The 19,375-nt window shown below is 39.2% G+C and overlaps 1 protein-coding gene across 1 annotated transcript; it reads left to right on the top strand.

Annotated features, from left to right (window-relative positions):
* Nucleotides 1-16,371: 16,371 nt before the first annotated feature.
* On the top strand, nt 16,372-19,071 carry LOC131681990 (zinc finger protein 271-like). The gene is made up of 3 exons (XM_058963115.1): nt 16,372-16,897; nt 16,955-17,781; nt 17,846-19,071. The coding sequence occupies exons 1-3, from the start codon at nt 16,724-16,726 to the stop codon at nt 18,732-18,734; spliced, it is 1,890 nt and encodes a 629-aa protein (XP_058819098.1). The 5' UTR covers nt 16,372-16,723; the 3' UTR covers nt 18,735-19,071.
* Nucleotides 19,072-19,375: the final 304 nt, after the last annotated feature.

The following is a 19,375-nucleotide window of genomic DNA, read 5'->3' on the forward strand; positions in this document are numbered from 1 at the left end:
ACTAAGGTAGACTGTCAGGCCAATCTATGACCCTTCCAAAACATACCAAACTGTCGTTCATTTGCCAATAATAACAATAGACGGGGTAATCAGTTCATTCCGCCAAATTTGTGATAACCGCTAGTGCGCGTACGGCGGTGGCGGCATCGATGACGACGCCGACGATGATAAGAAGGATGATGACGGTAATGATGGTGACGATGATGGGGAACTTTCATTCAACATTCTGCATCGTACCAAACATAATAATTTAGAGTGCGTTAGATCGAGAAAAAACAAATAAGGTAATGAGTATATTTTGGCGTTGTTTCTATTATCACCCTACCAATTTGAAGACGTTGGTTACTACAACAGTGTCTGTCACCTTTGTCTAACGAATTTACTCAGATAGTAAGGCCACGCTTCGAGTTTTTGTTACGCTCAAACACGAGTGTTTCGCCTTTATTATATGCAATATATTTTAAAATCTCAAAAGCTTTCGATAAAGTACCTCACAACATTGCTTGGAGTAATCCTTTTTGTCAATATGACCTAGTACAATAGATAGCGACCATCTGCTCATCCTTAGTCAATGGGACATATTGACGATGCTTCAGCAGTTCAGTAAAACGAACATTCCGGTCCAACAACTACTGAGTGGCAGCATAAACCACCATCAATACAGTCGTGATTCGCTGGTTGGCTCACAGCCTCTGTCCAACTAACGAATTTGATTCGCTAATTGGACTGATTGACAGACGTCAAAAACTCTCCAAAGGATAAAATAGTAGTGAAAACACTGAGAACTGACATACAAGTAAAGTTTTCAACTTGTGTAAGAAATAAAACTGTCGCTTTAAAATGACAACAGCAACTAGCAATTTGGCGGCGCTCGGCCAGCAAGAGCTATACGGGACTTGTTTGCAAACTTGGATACAATGGTGACTCATGCATGTGAACCTGTATGCGATGGTGATTTTCAACGTATTTTCATTTAAATGTTTACACAGGTTTTTCGGGAAAGTTTGTTCCAGCTCATATGTCTGTTCTCTGTGGTGAAAATGCATCTGCTTGCATTTCTAATTATTGACAGTTTGATTGTTAAAATGAGTTTGACATGAGATTTTGACATTCAGATGCTTTTCAATTGGCCAATGGTCGAATTAGCGGGGGTCCAACTAAAAAAGCGGCCCGGTTATAAAGTAACCAACCAACGAATTACGACTGTAGCTGCCCGAACATGTTTGAAGAACAAGGCAAGTTTCAAGATCAAAAGGACACTTTCCCTACCTGGGTCTGAATAACCAACAGGCAAGTCAGCGAACTGCCATCCATCTAAAGCCGACTTCATCTACGGAACTTTCCAACAGACGCAGAAGTAAATCAAACGTATTCGTTGTATCACTATATCACGGAAAAAATCATCCTTAGGCTATCCGGAATAGAGAGAAATACTACAGAGCAGCATCTGAAGCAATAGCTGAAGCAGTCGAAGTATACTCAATTCGAAGAAAATCGCTTCGAATTCTTCTCGAACGAGGGTGATTGACAGATCTGAAATAAATAGTAAACAAACGATAGAGATGGCGAGACTTTATCCGGAGCAGGCCCGTGAAAACTGTATATCGCCTGAAGCTGCTACCAAAGGCCAGTGGCGCTAGTTACGTTTCAAATGTTTAAAGTCTGTTCACGTGAACTGTACAACACTGTTTGAAAGTGGGATTCAAAGTAAAGAAATATTAACAATATATGAGAAAGCACGCTTTTTCTTGCATACACTCCGAACGCTTTTATTACCTGAGTACCAGTTAAGCACATCAAAATAAAGTTTGTTTGCATTCAGCAAGTCTCAGGTCGAACTAACAACATTGGCTTGTAGCAATGTGAACGTTGCTTAAAGCGCGTTCGCTGTCATTTTTGGCAACTAGCCGAGCCAGGAAGCCAGCTTATGCCCAGTTAAACTCATTCCGGAACCGGTTCGGATTTCTGAATGGAGTCTTTATGGATTCCAAATCAAATGCAACAACCGATTCCGACTCAAAATCGGTTGTTGCATTTGATTTGGAATCCATACTGACTCCATTCAGGAATCAAATTCCGAATGGTTTGACCGGGTGTTGGCTTCACTTATTTTTCAAAGAAATGTCAAAACATTCACCCTCTTGATCCGGAGAAATTCAGCGTCGTTAAACTGCTAAAATTCAAAACTATTTTATGTATACTGAAGTTTTTTTATGCGGGGGATACGTACCGCATAAAAAAATCCGCATAAAAAACCGCATAACTTTGAAAATCCGCATAAAAAACACATAAGGTGTGAAATATTTTTCAATATTAAGAGCCATAGTACTCAAGGAAGAGCAAGGATTTGAAGTAAGAAAGTTTAGAGAAAAGCGTGGAGTAGGGTCATATGAGCAAGCTTAGAGTTTGACGGCTACTTAAATCTTTTTCTTCTGCAACACAGGAGTCAGGATCTTTTGGCATTAAATGCGAATCACCTGAGTCTGCGGCATGTCCAGACAAGCGTAAAGTCACCTAACCAACCAGCATCGAGATAACGATTTCGAGAGAAATTTCAACGTCGGGAAATTTCTGCGTTGGAGTAGATTAGGCCCACCGGCGGGGACTAGTTCGGGTAGATGGGGAAGTAGCTCCGGCAGATGCTCGTCGGGGCACCTGTCAAGTGGAAGTCACCCTCCACCCAGAATCGCAGGACCGACCTCGGCATCTGCCCGGGTAGCATCGTTTTTGGAAGATCGGGAACTATTCCGAGTAGTCCGTAGCGAATCGCCGGCTTGAATCGTCGGGGCACCTCCGCCGAGGTAGGCTAGCTCCACCGTCGGGGACTACGCCTAGTAGCACCGAACACGACAAACCACCAGGGTATTTGGGGCACCAGTGAACAGGAAGCCACCCTCCAACCGGAATCGCCGGATCGACCACGGCATCCAACTGGTCAACGTAGAGAGGAAGGCATGTAGAACATCATCGAATGGTATAAGAGATTCGGCTCTGCGGGCCTTGGTTAAAAAGTCGAAATTCCGACCGATTGCATAAGTTTTATTATGAGAAAGGTAAAAAGGTATTCGCCATGCATTCATTTTCTGTTTTTATTTTCGCTGCATCAAGAACGCTTCTCATATCCTTAACCCAAAGACTAGTAATTTATAATCCAAAATAAAGATATAAACATTTTATGTTTTATGTTTTTTTGCATTCACGAGGATCTATCTTTCGATAAAAGTCGCTTCAGGTGATGCACTAAAAATTAAAAGAAAGCTGCATAAAAAGAATCGCATAACATCGAAAATCCGCAAAAAAAAACCGCATAACTTTGAAAATCTGCATAAAAAAGACTTCAGTGTATTCCACACACATTATATGCATATTAGACTGGCTCGAAAATGACATTTTTCAGCACAGCACTTTTTGAGTTCCTTTTGTGGTCCCAAATGCCTGTGAAAAGTTTGGGAGCGGTCGGTTGCTTCCCGGGTTTGCGCATTTCGTTTAAAGTTTGTATGGGATTTTATATGGGGAAATCAATTATTTTGCATTTACGTTAATAAAGATCGCTATTTCACTCAATATGAAAAACCAGGTTTATAAAACGATAATTCAAACCTTGATTAACAACTTTGTCGAAGACCGTAACTAGCACGAGTTTTCAAAAAATCTCGAGTACTTTTTCAAATGGACGTAAGTAACATTGAGAGCCTCTCTTTGTTTACTTTCTCTTTCGTTTATTACGACGTCATTACAACACTTTGTACTAATTTTCCAGTACATATCGAAAGCCGACGGTTTTTACTACAATATTATGCAAAGAGTAGAGTAGTAAATGTTGAAATGGCCGAGTAATGAACAGAAGAGAAAGACCTCAAAGAGAATCTCTCATTGTTACTTACGTCCATTTGAAAAAGTACTCGAGAAATAGTTATAACGATTTTAAAACTTATGGTTTAATCCAAATGCAGAAATTAATTATTTCTTCCAACACTGTCAGTACACCACGACACCGATACTTTAAACTTGAACAAATGAGAATATTTTCATCGCAGAGACTTGGTACCTTTGAATGAAATATTCAGAATGAATTACTGAATAACACAGACGTAGTCAGAAAATGAAAAGAAGAGGGAGGGGGGAGGCTTGTGTACTCCCCAGTTCCCTTTTTAGATAGTTTAGTATAACATAAGGAGCACATCTTCAACGCAAGTTTGTACCGTCGAATTAAAAATTAATCTTACGTGTTTGAGTGCTACTATTTAAGGGCTCTACTGTTATCTCATTTAAAATGGTACAACGGTTTATAGGTTTTACATATTTTAAAACCCTATTTCTTAGCCGTTCAGAGTCAGAATTAAAAAAAAATGCATATCCTTAGATTCCTTTAAGTCTCGGAATTGTTTTTATTGAAGTTTTCGTTTGAGAATCTAGGAACGAAACCAGGATAGTAACTTCAAACAAGCGTTTTTTGATGAAATTGAGTTAGGTTCACGCAAAACAGAGGTGATCTTGGTGGACCAGCAATATACTTCAGGTTAGAACCCAACGCGATTTCCAGACCTGAGTTAGTTTTTGCATCAAGCAAAAATAACATAAATTTGTAGGCGTAAATCCTAAATATTGTAAATGTTTTTTCTCACAACAAAGATTGTAGTATGATTCATATTTGGGTCTATCAAAATATTAAGAAAGTTCAGTCGTTGACTTTTACAAGGACGTAATGATTCTTTGTCTTATACAAAACAATCTAAAAAGGGACTGAGGAGTACACAAGCACCCCCCCCCCACCCCTGCTTCTTTTCATTTTCTGACTACGTCTATTTTATTCAGCATTTCATTCTGAACATTTCATTCAATACCAAGTCTCTGCGATGAATATATTCTCATTTATCTAAGTTTTTAATGTCGATGTCGGTGGTGCACCGGCAATGTTGGAAAAACTAATCAATTTCTGCATTTGGATTTTACCATAAGTTTTAAAATCGTTATAACTATTTTTTGAAAACTCGTAGCTAGTTACGGTCTTCGGCAAAGTTGTTAACCAAGGTTTGAACTATAGTTTTATGTAGCTGGTTTTTCATTATCAGTGAAATAGGGATCTTTATTAATTAAAATGCAAAATAATTGATTTCTCCATATAAAATCCCATGCAAACTTTGAACGCAATGCGCAAACCCGGGAAGCAACCAACCGCTACCAAATTTTGCACAGGCATTTGGGACAACAAAAGGAACTCAAAAAGTGCTGTACCCGCTAGTTTAAATCATTTTGAAGTTTTCCCATACATAGGGTGACCATACGTCCTGGTTTCCCAGGACATGTCCTGGTTTTGCATTGACTGTCCTGGTGTCCTGGGAAGTCGATGAAAATGCTTGATTTGTCCTGGTTTTTCTTCTGTAAGACTAATATATTTCTATTTATTTAGTCTTCGCTTTTCACTATGCTTCAGATCGCAGTTACGACCGACCGCAACCATAACGTATACTTATCCTCAATCGGAATGCGACAAACAAAACTTAATACAGTCAAATCTCCCAATTATATCTCCCGATAGTTTTTTTTAATCTCTCAAGAGTGCCTCGTCAATATCGATGAAACAATGGATACCAGCGCTTGTTCGCGGCTTAAATCGTCTTTCAATCTAGTACCCGAAGAATTCCCTTTTGGTACCTCTGAAAAGCCACATCGGCGTTTGGTGCTTTTGCTTCTACTTGAGTTCTCTTGCTAGTGGGAATCATGGAATTACTACAGGGTCGATACAAGGACCTAATCAGTCGCTCTGCTTGTCAACAGTGCAGTGAATCAAACGAACGTTTCTACCAAAAGTCTGCTATGCACCGTGCCAGTACTATAAACAAGCAAAGCAATCGAATAATAAAATTCGTCCCAAGCCAGTGTGAACAATAAAGCACCGTTACTTTCATTTCAAGATGTTTGAAACTCAATATCAAAATTCAACAGCAAATTTGCAAATGCAGTTTAGACTAACGTAAGTCGTCGTTATAAAAGCCCACCACACTCGTTACTGATAACGTTTAAAACTTTAGCCATAACGGAAAGCTACGCTATGGAAGACAAGATGCAATACGTCGTTGAGCATGATAATGTTAGCACCTAGATACCTGTTCATATTGACAATGATAAGATTGATATGCGTCTGCACGATCTACACCTGGGTACTACTAATAAATTTATTACAACCATCATGTCGGGATACGTAGCGGTGGAATTCCTTAAGTTTGAAACTTGGAGAAAATTTTTCCAGGTATTTCCAACGGTGTTTGTTTCGCGAGAATGCGAGTAACGGAACCTTTTCCTTCATATCTGAACTTTCAATTCAAAGCAAAACGCGTGACCAAATCTCAAATCACGCAGTGCACGTATGAAGGACAGACTCCTGCGTGTCCTACGTTGTTACACAAGAAGACACACTACTAGAAACAATGTACACAAACTTCTAACGAAGCAATATCAACTGCAAGTATACCCATCACACAGCCCTTCATCAACATCAACTAAATCACAAACCACCGGAGTTGCAGCTAAGACATCAACGAATACTGGAACAACAGAACCTACGCACAGCGTGAACGATCATTGTGATGCGCCCACTACCTCCCAATCAACTGCCAGCACAACCGATAATAAAGTAAATAACAAAGAACACGGATACGCGATCGTGACCCGTAGATCCCACAAACAACTCGAACCAGGTAATCGTTAAAGCCCATACCACATTAACAGCGAGGATAGCATGAATAAAAACGATAAACCGAGAGAAAGCGGACTAAGTGATCCACAAGCAACAAAAGGCAATGAAGTAAATAGATCTTCAACAAGAAATAAGATCTTTACGCAAAGTAGCAAATAGCGTACACAAGATCCGATGGATATACAATAAAATTCGATTTATTTATTTTTATTTACACATCGATAGTATTAAAAGAGCCACCGCTCAGGTAATGCATTGAGGTGTGTCAAATAAATGAAATAGCTAATGAATGATTAAGATGTCTTCACGCCTGGACGCTGAACAGCGACTAACCGCCGAGTCTAGCATCCTACATAACAAGGAGTATGGATGTCGCGCTCAAACCAGAGCTGCGAAATTTCAAAATCAGTTACTTATTTCTGCTTGTATTTACCGAAACCAAAATTCAGATTCACCGCCTCCCTCATTCATTAACTTCCCAACTGACTGAAACTTCATGCAGAATGGAATGCTTGAGTGCAGATCAAATATAAATTCCTTGACCAACCAAAGCATTTATTTGTTTTTTATGTGGACAGTTTGAAGGCAGAAGCTGGCTTCTACATTTTCGAGCAAAAGTGAACTATATCTGGTGCACTTTTGCTCAATAATCCCTCTCATAGGTAGAATGGAAACAAAATTCAGTTTGCTTCTGAAACCGAACAAATCCGAACCTGAATGCGCTGTGTCGGGAGAACGAATGACGAGGGAAACCAACCAAACATTTCATTCATCGCGACGGGCATGAATTGAATTATGTTTTCTTTCAAGCTCACGCAGGGATGTCAATTTTTTCAAGCTCGAGCTCAAACTGATATTATTTACACCAAACTATCCGCCAGTTTGCATATAACAATCGATTAAACGGAGAAATTTGTGGTAACAACGGTAGGTTTTGCAGCTCTCAAATCGAGAGATAATGGTTTTCATTGGAGATTACCAGCCATAGCGCAGGGAAGCTACTTGGGATCGCTGATGTTTCTAATTTACGTCAACGTCGTGTTTTTGGCACTGAAAACTCGCCGGTCCTGCACAGACCTTCTCAGTATGAAACGTTTGCTGATGGTGGTGTAGTAAGAACTGCCTTTGTGTAAATCCGAAAAAGTGCTTGGTGATAGGTGATTGAATTCCGATGAAAGACTTTCTGGCAGAGCTCTTCCTTCCAGACTCCCAGAGCTTTTTTACTGTCGAAGCTCTGTCTGCCAGACCCCAAAACTTTTTAACTGCCGAAAACATGCGGAAAAGGCAATGTCGATTGAGAGGTAACGGGGGGAAGCAGTACCCTTTCAACTGTCCTGGTTTATTACTCGTCTGATATGGTCACCCTACCATACAACCGCGAGCCACTCTAATGCATATACACAAAAAATATAAATTGTATTAACCCTAGAACGTTGCACTGGGGTACAGTCGTGATTCGCTGGTTGGACACTTTTTAATTGGACCGCTTTTTAGTTGGACCTCCGCTAGTTGGACCATTGTCCACATGTGGCCCAACCAACCAGAGATGCCAGATTTGCAGACAAGTCTGCAAATTGGCAGACTTTTAATTTAAGCTGCAGATTTTTTCGATGACGCAGATATTTGCAGATTTATTAGTTTGGTTGCAGATATTTGCAGATGTTTTAGTTTGGTTGCAGATATTTACAGATTTTTGAATATAAAGGCTTTTGGTTACAGTAGCATTCCTGACATTTTTTGTTCTTCCCAGACTTTTAAAATTATTATTGCGGACATTTGAAAAAAGTACCTGGCATCTCCGCAACCCACGAATCACGACCAGCGATGCCAACCTTCCAGTTTAAACTGGATTCTTCCAGTTTTTTTACAACATCCAGTCAAACAGACAATCGGAAAAATCTTCCAGTTTTTTTTTAATTTGAGCCAGTCTTATCCAGTTTTTTTTAATATTCATTTATTTAGTTTTTTTCTCCCGAATTGTAACTTGATTCATAGAATTTTTAAGCAAGTCATGGGATGATGCAAGTGCACCAAACTACGATTTTAATCCACCGAAACCTGAACTCTTTTTATACCACTTGTGAGTAAAATGATTCGGAAATGTACATTTTGATTCGATTTCAATTAAAAACACAAACATAAAGGTGGAAGTACATTGTGTCAAATATTTTGATAAACATTTGTTGAATTCTCAGCTAGTTGCTATAGTGGCATCTAAAGAAAGGTTTAAGCGCATCCTCAAGTTTAGCAAATGGTCTTAAATTTAGGATGTTGTGGATATGTCGATTGAAACCATCAAAACAGTAAAATTCGACTAACTATTACAATTACAATCAAGTTCGAATGCTTTAATATTTTTTTTTAATTTGGCCAACAATATCAAAAAACCGACTCAAATTTTCAGTAAAAGGTATGAAACATATGTTTACTTAAAATTACGTCCATCGAATCGTTGTCTTAAACATTACAGGGGTAAAGTAGGTTTTTTTTCGAACATCTAGTTTTTTCGAGAAAGGTTCCAGTTTTTTTGAAAAAAATGTTGGCAACGCTGATCACGACTGTATAAATGTACCTCACGCCAAAACGAAATTCGGCATTTATTGACCTGAGACCCTAACCATAATTCAATTTAGAGTTCATAGTAAGAGTAGAAAAGGTGGTAGAGCCAGTTTGCTTTTGGCCTTCGTGGAAGCAAGAGTCAAAGTTAACGTGTGATACAGTGTACCGTTGCCGTTAGTTTTTCTTGAGGTCAGTGGAAGTGTGACTCGAGACAATTCCAGTTTAAATAGCGGTTGTTACTACGTAACATTTTGTAGTATTTAGTCGTTTTTGATCATTTATTCAATTTATTTAATATAATTTTGAATTAGAAAAAAATTGTAGTGTTGCGTGTTACCTATGTACTTCTGGTTAGAAATATTTTGACGTGGGACTACGTCTTTGTTTTCAATATAGGAGTGCACTTTGTAAATTCCACAAAAATGGTATGTAACGAAAAGTGGTCAAAGCCATCTCACGATAAATTTTCAATTTTTTTGCACATGTCGCCCAGAAATACTTCTAAGCAAGCATGGGAAAATTCGTTCACTCGCGCGACTGTTGCTAACTGTGGATCACAAAGTAGTCAAAATATTGTGCTCACTAATTAACCATAATCAACGCATGAAGGGAGAAGTCTAATAACTTCAGAGCAGGTCACTAGATGGGCAAACTGCGAATCAAAAGTGAAGCTTAAAAAAATTAAGAGCAGCGTCAATTCTTCGCTCGTGAATGTTTGTCACGTAGCTTCGCGAAGCTCACAATGGTTTCTTCATGCATGATTAAAACATAGTACCTATTTTTGCACTGGATTTTTTGCTGACAGATCGCGTTATGGGTAGTTTTGTGATACACTACTAGCAATTTGATCTACTGAAGTTCCTTGCGGCCTATTTGTTAGCAGTGCATTGTTGTAAATTTCTAAAACCATTGATTATCAGCTGGTTTTAAAATAGTATATGGTTTGCCAAGAATTAATTATATTGTGCAAATATGAAAATGAAATAAAACTGTATAATGAAAATCCTATGCAAACCGCGAACCGCTCGAGAAGAGCTTCGCGAACGAAGCCATCAGCGTTGGGGAAGGAAAGAATTAAAACACAACTGATGTGCTTCTTCGTTGGTTGTTATAGCTTTGAATCGCATGTGTCCGTAACGACAGGTTGCTAGGTATCATTTTCGAAGCTAACAGAATGCATCACAACTGAAGAAAGCTTGCTTGCGAAGCGCGAACGATCGGTTCACGATGCGATTTTTCCCATGCTTGCTTCTAAGAATAGATTCCAATAGAAAAATCCAAAGATTTTTGAGATCATGGCATTAGGAATTCAAATAATATACAACCCAGTCAAAATATCACGCACTTACACACAGAAGATAGCGCTTCCCAAGTCCGGCACGACAAATTTGTGTACCCAGCGCGCTACGCTTCTGTTAATGACGTCATCATTGACTATTTAAAGAACGGATTTGGCCGGACAAGCTCAGTTTCCTGTTGAACGGCAGGTGGAGCAGGTCACTGCGCTGTGTGTTTTCACAGCCAGTGTAGCTGAGTTATAAATCCGTTACATTGGGTGTGGAGGAACGCTACCCACTGCCGTCCAACACGCGACTGAGCTTGTCTGTTCAAACACTATGCTTTCTTTAATGTTGTGCTCGTTTCCTGCCCACTTTTATTTACAATCTCGAACACAATTATTCGTGCACAAAATCACTTGTATATTCGAGCTCCATTTGCAAACACGGTAATCATAGTGTCGTGGCACTAGTTGTCTCTTTCGCTCTACCCATCATCATCAGCGATGACTCATTTTGCTTTGTGCGCTTGGGTTCAATGTTTGAGGCGAATGTGTAGGTAGGTATATCTAATTTGTTAGTAGGGTTTCATATTCACAGATTTTTCTGTAATGTCACAGATTTTTTCAAAATTTTTTATCGCGGTTTCTTTTTTACAGATGGCAGTTTTTTGGCATTTTGATGAAAATTTCATATTTTCACAGATTTTTGGATATATTGTGATTTTTCGGAAATTTATCACAGATTCCTGTTTCAGTTACCACAGATGCTAAAAAGATATCGCGGATCGATGGAAAGCACCCAAGTAACCATAAGCATTAAGCCTTTGCACTATATTGGCTCAACATTTGCACTAATGTTGCATTGAAACTCCATTACAGCATTAACAATGCAATAAAGCTCAATATTAGCATCAATAATGCATAACTGTACAGCCGACATATAGTATTATCTGTTATATAGTATTATCGCTTGCTCTAAATGCGTAAATAAAGCTGATATAACGCGTACATGCGTCAAGGACCTTTAAAGCATGTAAGCTTTACAAGTGCATTTAGTGCCATTATAAAGCAAATTAAAAGCCGATATAATGCTATTGTAATGCCGTGGGTTTATTTGTTATGCAACTCTTCTTGAAGATTATATTCGGCATATTTCATTTCATTCGAACATATGCAATATAGTCCAGGGAGCAAACGCAGCGCACTTACCGTGAAGGACGAGGCAAGGTACCTCAGCTCGAGACTTACTAAAGGTGATGTTCGTAAAACATTCATATCATCTAAGAACGAAAACACATTAAGAATATTCATTACAATGCATTAGAAGAGTCAATTACGTTTTTAAACAGAACATTTTATTTTAAAATTTGTCCTTTTTGCTCGTCATAAGAAATGGTTTTAAAACCATGGCGGACAATGACAGCCAACTGAAGCTTTTTAATAGCATTAGTAGTGCCAATATCAGGCTTTCAAATTTGACATTTGCAGCGTGCAAATGTCAAATTTGAAAGCCTGATATATAATAGCATTAGTACGAGCTGTCAATATCTGCACAGTAATAGCGTTACATTTCGCTTTTTCTGGCATAATACCAGCATTATATCAGTATTAAGGGCTGCACGGCTCATTAAGACAGCTTTATATGTGGATCTAAAGCAGATTTTAGGCTACGTTATAATGCTTATTGGTTACTTGGGAAGACTACTGTACACCTCGTGAATTTGATCACAGAATTTTGTTCCCCAGCCATTTCAAATAGGAGATGGATTTTCGATTTCCGTGACCCGAAGTGTAAACCCAAATCTGGAAAATGTCACGGGTTTTTGACTCTAGAACGTTGCACTGGGGTACAAATGTACCCCACGCCTTCTATGGAGCCGTGTGAAGACGAGAATTCGGCATTTATCGTCCTGGGAACCTAACCATAATTCAATTTAGAGTTCCTAGTAAGAGTAGGAAAAGGTGGTATAGCCAGTTTGCTTATAGCTTTCGTGGTAACAGGTGCCAAAGTTGGCGTGGGGTACATTTGTACCCCAGTGTACGGTTGCCGTTAGCGTTTCGTCAGGTTTCGTGCTTTCAGTGGAAATGTGTCTCGCGACAATACCAGGTTATATACTGATTGTTTTAATACACTCAAAAAAATGTAAACGTCATGCCTATTGATTTTACACATAGATTGTTGCAATTAGCAGAGGCAGCTAGACACTATTTGCAGGCACATAAACTTAATGTGTGTCTTTACAAGACATTAATCTTACATTCACATTTCATAACTATAAGGCACATAAAATCCGATTCCACAACAATACACACACATAACTTATTTGTGTGCATAAATAGTTTATACAGTTGACACATAGAAGGTATGTGTGAGTGTGATAACAGTAGCATTTCTTCTTCATATGGATTTTAAGTGGTTTCAAGCAAATATAATTAACGTTCTGATTTTTTTCAGTGTATGTAAGTAACAATTAGTATTATAAAATCGTTTTTAATCATTTCTTGATAAACATATGATTACGGCTTAAAAGCCAACTATCAAAATTCTCTTTGAAAGGAAATTCCGGACAAACCGTTATTCACCAATCACAGATCTTGGTAGTAAACGAAAGAAAAAAGTTTTCTCTTTAATTAACTGTTATGAACTGTGTTTAGCCAGTAACGGTTTCTCCGGAATTTCCTTTCAAAGAGAATTTTTGCTTTTAAGCCGTAATGTTTGTCGAGATTTATTCAATTAATGTAATTTAATTTTGACGAAGAAAAAAAATTTCATTTTTGCTGATTTTTATTGTTGTATTGTTTATTTTTTATAGTTTTTCAAAACAATGGCTCGCAAGTATAATTTGCGCACAGTAACTGCTGTAACAGTTGCGTGTTACCAACGTATTACTGGTCAGAAATATTTTTTTTATTTCAATTTTCACCCCATTTCGTGGTGGTTTCCAAAACCCGATTTTTAAAATTTCACTCTTCCAAATAATTGCACTTTTTCAAAAATATCGTAAATCGATTTTATACCTTTTCTAGACTATTCTTTCAACTTTTAGAATCATTTGATTTTTTCAAATTGGTTGAAAATTCGCAAGGTTATAGTAATTTTTGTAAAAAATAGCCAAAGCCTCGATTTTTCATTTTATTTTTGTTTAAACCAATCTATGTCTCATTGATTCAATAAATTCCGTACTTTCACTTATACAGCTGTTTTTGCAATTAAAGAAACGAAGAAAATGATGTACAATACAGTTCTTTTGTTTGCATTTTTACCTGCAAAAACTTCGATCAAAGAATGGGGTATATTTGTACCCCAGTGAAACGTTCTAGGGTGGAAAACGCAAGTACAAGGGTTAAAATTCTCCGCACAAAAAATCCGGGCGGAAACAATTCAACATGAATTGTTTCCGCCGGAAAAAATGATGTTTTTATTACGTTTAAAAATCTGTCCTGTTTTGAAACAACTGGTATTTTTTAGAAGCAGCAGAAGTTGTATTTTGGCAGTTTGGAGAGATAACGGTGGAGAATTATCCGTGATGAAAATCCGGCATAAAATCCCGGCCCTAATCCAGCGATCAAACTCTCGAGGTGTACAGTAGCCTTTAAACTTGGGGAATCTTTATGTTTTCGTGTAGACTTTTCTCCCATCGCAGAAAAGGAAAATCCATGTCCCATATGAAATACACGGGGAACAATATCCCATGATCGAATTCCCGAGCATTATATAACGTTTTTTTCCAAGGCCCAGCTCGACCGTAATTATATTTGCTGCACTCTTTGTTAACTGTTGCTTATCAGCGGTTCTTAAGAATGTCTGTGAACAGCTGATCAGCCAAATAAACAAAGAGCGCATCCAGTGTCATTTCGGTCAAGCTCGGGCTCGGAAAGTAATGCTATGTAAAGACTTCTGTACACCTCGGGAATTCGATCGTGAACTTTGGGCCGGGATTTCATCCCAGATATTTATCACGGAAAATTTTCCGCCGTTATCTCTCTAAACTGTCAAAAAAATTTTGGATGCTTCTACAAAATACCAGCTTTGTCAGAATTTCCATCATAACAAAAACAACAATTTTCCCATTCGTGTTGAATTGTTTCCAGCTAGATTATTGGCTTGCAGAATTTTTAAAATCTGTGACGTTTTTCGCGTTTAGACTTTTTTCCGTCACGGAAAATCGAAAATCCATCTTCCATTTGAAATACATCGGGAACAACATTCCGCGATCAAATTCACGAGGTGTACAGTAGCCTTAAATAAGCATGTTTGACTTTTACTGTTTGGAGAGATTTCAGTGACAAATCTCGACAAACATATGATTACGGCCTAAAAGCCAACTGTCAAAATCCACTTTGAATGGAAATTCCAGACAAACCGTTACTAGTCGAACAAAGTTCACAACAGTTTATGAAAGAGAAAACTTTTCTCTTTCGTTTACTACAAACATCTGAGATTGGCGTGTAACGGTTTGTCCGGAATTTCCATTCAAAGTGGATTTTGACAGTTGGCTTTTAGGCCGCAATCAAATGTTTGTCGAGAAATGTTCCATAGTACGCATCCGGCACAAAATTCCGTGGTCTATTTCCTGAGGTATACAGCTACCCTAACTTGCCATTGACATTGACTGTAAAAGTAATCTTTTGGTTCGAAAAACAAACAACGCTTGCGCCTACCTAGTGAGCAAATTTTCTGGCAGAGACCGCTCTGCTAGATTTCTGTAAGTCTTAGTTTGGCAGCCCTGTCAGATTTCTGCGCGTATCCTGTCGGGTTAGTTGAGATAGGGCAACCTCGGTTTCGCTCGCGTTTTCTGGCAAATTTTGACAGGGACCAAGCAAAACCCTGGCATAACTCGGACATAAACTGTGCAAAAATCCTGGCAATTCCTACCTGGTAGAATTTAGAGCAAAACATCTGACAAACATGTGGCAGGAAGCGTGCAGAGATCTTGGCCGTACATTTCTGGCTGGATTCTAGATAAAAGTGAGCAGCATCGGTTGGTTTAACCGCTTCTGTCAGAAACGGTTGTTGCATTTGAGCGAATTCTTTGCCAGAATTCTCGCACAAATCGCGCAAAATGCTCGCAGAAACTCTGCCAGCATCAATTTCGCTTTGCTCAACTTTTGCTAATTTTCTGCTTGCCATGCTGACCGGGTAGAAGAGTATAGTGGTCACCTTTACATCGTGATTCTTGCGTATTTCGCATAGTAGAATCCATCTCTTGCGAGTTTTATCGTTATTATCAGGGTTGTCATCATGACCGAATTTTCCGAAACAGTAATTTTTCTGTATACGGATTATAGCCTGTTAAACAGGGACGCATAAAATTCTACCAAGTTTTTAAAGAATACAACTTTCTCTACACAAGCTACAATGTGACTGAAAAGTAAAATATACATTTCGGAAGGTCGGGTTATGTTATTTTCAAATTTATCAAAAAAATCAATCGCCGTTTCAGTTCCAGGAGAAAATAGTAGAAGAATTTGAATCGTTTGATGTGATGTTAGTTTTGATTACAGTATCTTAGTGACAGATTTTGGCAGACATTTTATTAAAATGTTTGAACTATTCGATTTTTCTTACAATTTCAATACACGGATAAAAATGTTATTGTAATGTCCATTTATTTTACACATATATACACAAACATATTTCGCTCCTTATTCAGCTGGAGCAGAATTTAATGAAAAATGCACAATAATGTCCATGTTCACTCGGATTTAGAGAAATCCGTAAAAAAAATGCGCTAATAAAACTTATTCGTCGCTTTTTTAAGAGATAATATCATAGCATCACTGGCAACCCTGATACTTATCGTTTTTCCGTCTCCCAAACATTCTCCATCTTCGGAGCGCTTTGACTGAACAAATTGAACGCTTTGATGGGATCTCTTTAAAAACAATCGATTTTTATTTACTAAACAAATTCCAAATCAAAACTTGTTGGATGTGTGAAAAACTTATTCTCTTAGCTGTGGCGTTGTTCCTGTGGTTTCTGTTTGAATCAGATCAGCAAGTGTGATACTACAGATTAGTTTCCAGTAAACTCGTCCCATTCTAGCATATTGCTTGCTTAGTGATACAAAAGAAACCAAGTTCCCGTTAATCGCTTGGTTCAGGAAGTTGTTTGTATTGTTTATGACGCAGTCCGGAAATCCCTGAGTAGCGTTTGGCTCGTCATCGAAATCGTGCAGCAATAGCAGATGGAACTGATTGCACTGCAAAATGGTCAAACTGCTACCGTTCTGGATCTGGATTTCTGCCGACTTTGCCTGGGCCGCGATGGAACCGAGCTAATCAGTGTTTTCAATGAAGGCATCAATGAGGAAGGAAAGGAACCGCTAAATGTGAAGATTTTTCGATTCTTCGAAGTTCAGGTGAGAAATTCTTAGGATATTGTATGTTGATTTAATAACGAAACGATTTTGTTCCAGATCAATGAAACTGACATTCTTCCAACACATATTTGCCAGCTTTGTCTGCTTCAGACGGAGAGTTGTTCCGATTTCCGGGATAATTGTATACGCAATGAGAAAAAACTGCAGGAGTTGTTTGCAGTACAAGTATCCGAAGTGCAGGAAGAACAGGATCCGGCGGAAAAACCCAAACCAACGGATGAACAGCAGAGGGTGAAGGTTTTCAAGCGCGAAGAGCTTATACTGGAGAATGACGTTGAGGTAGAAGAAGAGGAGGAAGAGGTACCGGAAACGATTGTCGTGGATCCTACCAAGGATTACGAAAGTTCTAACCAAAGTTTGCAAGAGTTCTTCACGGATGAGGATGAAACCACGGATGGGCCAGCGCTGGATGATGCGGTCGATGAAAGTGTCAAAGTTGCTAGTATGAACGATTCTTCGGAGGATCTACTGGAGGACAGTAAACTTAAAAAGTTAGTTCACATGTGCAAGTATTGTGATGTGGCATTTGCAATGTCCAACGCTTGTTACATCCACGAAACGCAGGACCACGATCTGCTAGCGCCGTATGCTTGCCAGTTTTGCGAGTTCAAAACAATTAATCGGAGCATTCTCATTACGCACATTCGAGACGTGCACGGAATTGAACGACCATACATTTGCATTCAATGCAACAAAGGATTCCACCGAAGATCGGATCTGAAAAAGCACACGTTTGTACACAGTGGCGTGCGGCCTTTCGCCTGTCATGAGTGTGGAAAAAGTTTTTCGAGGAACACTAATCTGACGAAGCATTTGAGGATTCATTCCGGGTTTAGGCCGCACATTTGCAATACCTGTCCAAGGTACAAGTTCAGTTTTTATCTTTAAAAATAATTTAATGTAGCGCATTACTATTTCAAATTTCAGATCATTCGCCAACAAAGCCGATTTGGTTCGGCACCAGAACATTCACATGTCCCTGGGGAAGCAATTTTCCTGCAGCAAGTGCAACAATATGTATGCTCGTAAGGACAAACTTCTCAGCCACGAGCGACTATGCTATGCCAAACAGATGCAGCAACAACAGCAGCAAATTTCTCAAATAATGGCAACGGCCATCCCTATTAGGGCCACCACAATGACACAGGCAGAATTTGATGCGGAAAATATGGTCATCGCGCTGGACCCGTACCAGGAAATCGACCAATCTCAAACCGAAGATGATCCCGGCATACCAAATGCCGCTCCCATTTCGGCAATATCGACTTTTTCCAACATCGCCCTGCCACTGAACCAGCCGAACGCATCTCCAACAATGCAGGCAAAGTTTTTCTCCTGCCAAAAGTGTCCGAAAAAGTTTCTTTCGAAGAACACCCTCCACACGCACCAGCTCATTCACTCGGATGTTCGCAATTACCGGTGTCACACGTGCGATAAGAAGTTTATTCGGAAAAGGGAACTCGACCGCCATCTGACTGCCGTCCATAGTAATCATAAACCGTTCGAGTGCAAGCAGTGCTTCAAGCGGTTCTCACGTAAGGATAAATTACTGCGTCACGAGCGTGTTCACCGGGATGACAAGTTTTTCGCCTGCAATGCTTGCGATGCCAAATTCCTCCGGAAGGAAGCTCTAACGATTCATTCGAAGATACACTGCACAGCAGCGGCGGCCATCCGCACGGACCATAATCCTCCGTCGGATGTTATTATTATGATTGACCAAGCCCAGCAGGATCAGCTGCTGATGGATCATATGCTATCCTACCCGGCTGACACTGTAGGGTTAGACGCGCTCGCTCCCACTGCTCTGTTGTAAGTGACTGAACAACAATTGATTTTCCCACCCAAGGAATTCCGTGCTGTGTCTGTGTATACCAAGCATCGTTGCCTAGGACGCCGGTCTAGGTCCTAATCAGCGTTGTAAATGAGTCTCGTAATCTCCGGGACAAGTTTCAGTAGGTATGATCATTGACCTGTTTAACTGTGACTGTGTAGTGTTTTGGATATTCTGTCACGGGGAATCACCTATCTATATTACTAGCAGTTTAGTGATTACGATAAGGATGTATTTATTAAAACTAATTAAGCAAATTGGTCTCAATTGTCGCTGGTTTAGATGTCGTTGCCAATAAACAGAAATATTCCTAATAATAGTAATCGGGTGATCCTATCCAACAAAGAGAAAGCCAAACTATGTTGTTTTATTGATTTGTTTGTAAATTGGGATTGAAGATTCAGCTGTGTTCACTCGAGTTTCAACTCGTGCCCTTGAGACGGGCGAATGCGGGATTTTGAATGTGCTTTCGTCGCACCTCTTTCTTTTGCTTTCGAGTTTTCTGCAGCTATCTCGGTGCCTCGCTTGATCCATGAAATGGCTCGACTCTTCTCTTGCTTTTCGTTTCCATATATTACGTCGCTCAGTGAGCCATTAAGCTCATGTTTCTTGTTTAACTTACC

This window comes from Topomyia yanbarensis, chromosome 2 (genome assembly GCF_030247195.1).
Source record: "Topomyia yanbarensis strain Yona2022 chromosome 2, ASM3024719v1, whole genome shotgun sequence".
NCBI lineage: Eukaryota > Metazoa > Arthropoda > Insecta > Diptera > Culicidae > Topomyia > Topomyia yanbarensis.